Source organism: Herpailurus yagouaroundi, unplaced genomic scaffold (genome assembly GCF_014898765.1).
Source record: "Herpailurus yagouaroundi ecotype Mexico unplaced genomic scaffold, PumYag 29, whole genome shotgun sequence".
Taxonomy (NCBI): domain Eukaryota; kingdom Metazoa; phylum Chordata; class Mammalia; order Carnivora; family Felidae; genus Herpailurus; species Herpailurus yagouaroundi.
In genome coordinates this window covers 83,148,392-83,154,546 of record NW_024412377.1, presented here as the reverse complement: position 1 = coordinate 83,154,546, position 6,155 = coordinate 83,148,392, and the positions used below count along the sequence as shown (strand labels likewise).

General features: G+C 34.5%; 1 protein-coding gene across 3 annotated transcripts in view; it reads left to right on the top strand.

Moving 5' to 3' along the window:
* The window catches only part of SLF1 (SMC5/6 complex localization factor 1), an 84,419-nt gene that overhangs the window by 26,234 nt on the left and 52,030 nt on the right, over positions 1-6,155 (top strand). For 2 of the 3 annotated variants that reach the window (XM_040448507.1, XM_040448515.1), the window contains exon 6: positions 5,477-5,620. The exons of the other annotated variant lie outside the window; for it this stretch is intronic. In XM_040448507.1, the coding sequence (XP_040304441.1) occupies positions 5,477-5,620 (144 nt within the window). The remainder of the gene's footprint in view (positions 1-5,476; positions 5,621-6,155) is intronic. 3 annotated transcript variants of the gene reach the window in all.

Below are 6,155 nucleotides of genomic sequence, written 5' to 3'. Positions count from 1 at the left end.
GACGTGGGGCTCGAACTCACGGACCGCGAGATCGTGACCTGGCTGAAGTCGGACGCTTAACTGACTGTGCCACCCAGGCGCCCCTAAAATGGCATATTCTTAAAGGCTATAGCTCTCAGTTTTTTAAATATTTGAGAATATTTCTGATAAATGTGAAAGAACCTTGCTTGTTAAATTTAAATTTGTGTTATTGAGTCTTTTAATTTTCAGTGCTTTAGTGATGTTTACTACAAAACAATTTTAGCATTTTAATGTCAGTATAAATAAAATAGCAGTATCATGTAGTATCATGTAAGAATTTGTAATTTTCCCATGGGAAAGGAGGAAGCTATTTCTAAGGATTTAGAAATACTGTTCTGTCCTATTCCTCTGCCTCCCTCTTTCCACTTTGTGCAAATACCACTTCTTAAGTTGTTTGAATTGGAACAGTCCTAGAAGGAATTGTCTGGAGATAAGAGTTTTTAAGAAGGGTCACTCAAGGTAAAAGAGAAACCTCAGTGTGTCTAAAAACTACACTTTGATCTTCTAGGAAAAACTGGCTCCTTGCATGTTAACATCTCAATAAATGCTATAACCTTTTACCTAATAATTTATATTAGAGACCTGGGAATCACCCTTGAAACCTTCCTTTCCCTGATTCCCCACATCTTGTCAATCACCAAATCCTATTGATTTTATTATCTTAAATACCACTTGAATCACTGTGCTTTTTTCTTCCTATATTAACATCATATTGAGTTCATCCTCTTTCCCCTGCCCTCCTGGAATAGACTCTTAATTATTCATCTTTTTACTCTACCTTTTAACTCTTGCTAATCTACTGATTACTCTTAACCTTTTCCTAGTCCATTCTTCTTCCTTCAGAAGGAGCAGCCAAAATGCTCTAAAACAACTCTAATTCTGTCACTGTCCTGTTTAAACTTCCAGTGGCTTTCCATTGCCTTTAGGATAAAGTCCTAAACTTGTAACAATGGCTTAAAAGTTCCCCACAGAATCCTTGTCAGTCCTGCCTTTAAGGCATATCCTGCTCTACTTTTCTGCACTCAGCTATCAATAACAAAACTTCCTTCTGCCTGAAAAAGCCTTCCCCGGTATTCTCTCACTCCCTGTGCCTGCGTGCCTTCTGTCCATTCATCATTCAAGTTGCAGTTAGAATGATGCCTCTTCAAGGAAGCCTCCCTTACCCTTTGCTAAAATAGGTTCACCTATAATTGTTCTCATAGCATTATTTTGCTTTATAGTTCTTACCACATTTGTAATTAATCAGCTGGCTGATTACTTGGTTAATGTCTGTTTTCCCCATCTAAACCAGAAGAACCATGTCATCAAGATGATGTCTGACTTTTCCATGATTATATCCAAGTCATCTTGTATAAAGCTTGGCACATGAGTTCTCAGTTTTATTAGGTAAACAGAGAAATTATGAAATATCTCTGAGTCTTCCAAGAGTAGATGTAATATATTACTCTAGAATTACCTTTCCCTACTGAGTAGCAGCAATGTAGATTGGAAATTTGAGCTTAGTTCAAGGGATGGATCTGCTTGCACTATGGATGATCTCATCGTCCTTGATAATGATGGTTCTTGGAATGGGCATGTGAGCCAGTTTTGATCCATGAGACATGAAGAGTGGTATGTAAGAGTTTCTGGGAAGTTTCTTCATTCTTCTGAAAAGACCACCACTGGCATCCTGGCTCCTGCTAAATGTGAACATGGAATAATGTAACCTAAATTATTACTAGCAGCCAATTTTTGACCATGAGGAGAGGTAACCTTAGGAATAAACCAGCCTTGTAGATAGCAAAGTATACAAACAATGTGGATCCTTACAGAGATACTTGAGTTACTAGATCAGTCAACAGTAAAACCTGTCTTGGCCCTGGACCACATTACCATTCTGTGCTGTAAAACACGACCGTGTTATTTATATTACTTTGAATTGGTTTTCTGTTACTTGCAGCCAAAAACATCCTATCTGATCTACCTATCTGAATAGTTTAATGGTAGCCTTTACTGTTAATAGAGTGAAAGCCATTCTTAACTAGTTTGGTAAAAGTATATAAATTTTTTTCTATGGAAAGAAATGAATAAAGTGTAAAATTTAATATGCTTTATCCATAGTCTTAGTCTTATTTTACTGCAGTAATATGACAGCATTCAGATTCAGTTGTTGAAATATTACAAGGCAGCAATAGTATACCAAGTAAAAGTAGCAAATAATCTATAACTTAGATTTATTTTTAGAATATATTGTTTTATAAGTTCTAGATTAGGCAGCTGGGAGTTCATAGCCATTTCTTCCAAATAAGGAAGGCATTTTGTGATCACTTATGATCAGAAAATAGTTACCTTCATTGTAGTATCTTCTTCTACCACTTTGTCATATAGCATATCACATTCCTCATTAGTTGGGTTCTGAAGTGTCCTCTGAGAGTTGCCATGTAAAATGAGTTGAAAGTTACAACCAATTGTTTTAAAAAAAAAAAAAAAAACGTTTTGTTTAACCTACTTATACTTATTTGGAAAGCTCCTGAGTAACAGAATCAGGGATCTGTTTATTTAGTTCAGGCTTACAGATCCTTATTGAAGAATTTTGATGTACCAGGCACTGTGCTGAGGAGTAGGGAAAATAAATAAGACCACGTGCCAGACTTCAAGGTGCTTACTATTTAGTTAGTGGTGAAAACAGTACATGGAAACTGTTAATTACATTTAGTGTATAGTGTGTATTGTACATTGGCAAATTTAAGTACAAGGGATAGGTATTTAGAGAAACAGGTGACTAATGTATCTCAATTGTTTGGCCCAAAGAAGGCCTCACGAAAAAAGAGAAGATATTTAGGAATACTTAAAACTTTTGACTATCAGCCTAAGAAAGAAAGTAAAAAGTGAACCACACAAAGTCTTAGAGAAATATAACAGGAACAATAGAAAAAACATACACTTTTTGTGGCAGATCAACTAATTTGTGACCCAGATGTATAGTTTATTAGTTTTCTGACGGTAGGAAAGTAATTTAACCTGAGACTGAATTTCTTTTTTTGTGCATCAAAGTTCATACTTTCTCCTTTTGGTTGTTGTGAAAACTATTAAAAATGTTACTCTGGACTAATATTTATTGAATGATTATTATGTGCCAGGCTCTGTGCTAAGCATTATTCATTCTTCCTTCCCTCCCTTCTTTCCTTCCTGTAGTCTCCATACATCATGGGCTCTAACTCATGATCCCAGTATCAAGAGTCAAATGCCCTTCTGACTGAGCCAGCCAGGCACCCCTGTATATCCTTATCTTATTTTAAACCTCATGTTCCTGTGTCTATGTATTATAGCCTCATTTTATAGTTGGTGAAATGAGGTAGAGTCATGTTAAATTATTTTTCCATGCTCCTACAACTGGCATGTGTCAGACCAAAAATTTAGAGTCAAGCACTCAGTAAAAAGACTTTTCTTGAACTCCCTTTCCTTTACTCATTTTGGGTATTAATAGATTTCCTTGATATTCACCTGGTCTCTTTCTGGGTATTAAAAATACTTAATTCTGTAAACAGTACTAGAACCAGTAGTCAATCATAAGATCTTGAGACATCATTTAAGAATCAGTATAAATAATAGTTAAGAACCATGTAGAGCACTCTTTCTCTACTTGACCTCTCTGATTCTTCATGTCTTCTCATGAAGTCATTCACGTTGTGTGGTAAATGCCATGGCTGAATCAAATAATAAGACTTGAAGACCAGAGTGTATCCATACCTAAGTGCCAAACAGTACACCCCATCAAATACTGAATCAGAAGTCAGGCCAACTGTTAGTGCACACTATGCTGCTCTCCTCCTAGATAATAGAATAATTTACTGAATAAGTAGGCTTTGGGTCATCTATCTGGAACATAGCATTATACTATATAAAAGAGACTAGATATAACCCTTTTTGCCTAGGTCATATAGGAGACAAACACTTAACACAATGCCTGGTACATAGTTGGCACTAAAGGAATATTGATAAAAAGAATTAAGAAATGAATATGTACAGATAAATAAAATAATTCCTATATATTTCATTAAAGTAGCCAGTTAGAGTATTGGTGGTTTGGAGAAAATTATACGTTGATCATTTGTTTAGCTCTATAAAAATATAGATGATTTTAAAAATCTTGTATATGCCGTGGTTTATCGGGTTATGATTTTTAATTGTTTAATTTATGTAGAGTACCTGCATTATAAATCTTAATTCACAGATCAGTGTATAACATCTGAAGCAGATACATAAGTAAATATATTCAGGATTAGAAAACAGTATGTTCTTGCTAGTTGTTAACGATAATGGAATGTTCTGTTGAGTATTCTGTTTTACTGGAATCCATGTGGGATTAATTCATTCTGTATTTTAGACATTTTTTGATGATCTGGGCTTGAGGATTTATCCTCCCATTGTCAACCAGGTAAAATTTAAAGCCAGATATTTACTTTCATCCCACTTCAAGGTGTGCTTGTACATTCAGAGTACTTCTTTCTTTCATGCCAGGAATAGGAAGGAAGAAAGGTATTCCTTTTTCATAGTTTTCGTTTTTACCTTCCTGAATAACTGAAAGATGTCCGTCAGGTACTCCCAGGAATTCTTCTCTGATTGGAAGATTGCAGCCTGCTTAAAGGACCGTCTGTGTACACAGGAATCCCAGTACAAGTGAAAGGGAACCGAAGATGATACCATAGGCCTTACCCATTTCAATTTCTATCGTAATTGTTTTTTAAGAGGACAGTGATTCTTTAGTCTCAGTGTAAAGGTAGTTAATCTCTGAATACTCTTCTGTAAGGGCATTGTGGGATCTGTTAGGAACTCATCTTTGCTTCCTTCTCTTTACCCCACTAAACTTTTAGAATTCTATGTATAGGTACATATGCAAATGTCTTTAACATTATTGGTAAGTGGTTTATGAATTCAGTTTGGATTTCTTGGCAAGAAATTTTAAATATTTGAGATAGAGTTAGGTAAAAATGATTGTTTATCTCTGTTCAAGTAAAATAGGAGCTGTGAATTCATCTATTAAGCCTCTTTTCCTCTTAGTATGTAGTAGACTTTCCGATGAGAAGTCTTACCAGTAAAAAGCTGAAAAATTATCTGGCATGTAACCTATAATCTGAAACTTTTCTATCTATATTATACCCTTAACTTGGTCAGGAATGAGATAAAATATTTCTGTTCATGATTATTCATAAAAAGGATTAATTGTTGCTAGACCAACAAAACATTACATTTTTTGGAGATACATAGAAATCACTTTATTAGGACCTTTGTTTTGAAGTTTGTTTTTTTTTTTCTGGAAAGAATTTATTGGTAATAACTTCTGATATAGGAGAATGCATTTTACCTATTAACTAAAGGATTTTGCAATTATAGATACATTTGGTTAACATAAAAAAGTACATAATGTTGAAATTATACTTAACTGATTGTCTGAACCATTTATATATACGTACAGAGAGAAATTCAGAATGATGAAGATTCCCAGACCAATTCTGTTTGGAATAAACATAGCAATCAGGAAAAAAACAAAGATTTCTGGAAGGATAGGGGATTTCTTGAAATGAAAGGTGCCTTAAAAGAGACCATGCATAGAACCCAGGTAAAACTTTATGGGCCAAAAATGTATATTTCTGGTTCTTATGTAATTGTTTGAGATGCAATATAGCAATGTAGAAATAACACAAATTTTGGAATCAGAGCTAGTGTTTGAACCCAGCTCTATGTTTTATTGTGTGTGATTTGAGCTTACCAAGATACTGCCCTTTGTCTCTTCAGACTCTTATTGAAATAATGCATATATGCATATAGAAACACACAGTTCCTAGTATGTAGTGTGTTCTCAGCACATGAGAATTACTTAAAATTCCCCTGTATTTTTAATATGGATGTGTTTCTTATAAAGGACTCTTATCTGTCAGCAATATGTGTATTCATAATTCATGATCTGAAGTCTAGTATTTTGCTGCATACAGAACAAAATTTTTTTAATGATACAAATGAATTCTGTTTTGATTAAGGAAAACAAACAGGAAGTACTTTGAACTTGGAACAATGAAATGTACCTTAAGGAAGCATGTATGTGGCTCTCATGTAATATTTTTCAAATAGCAGCAACCAAAAAAAGGCATTATTAG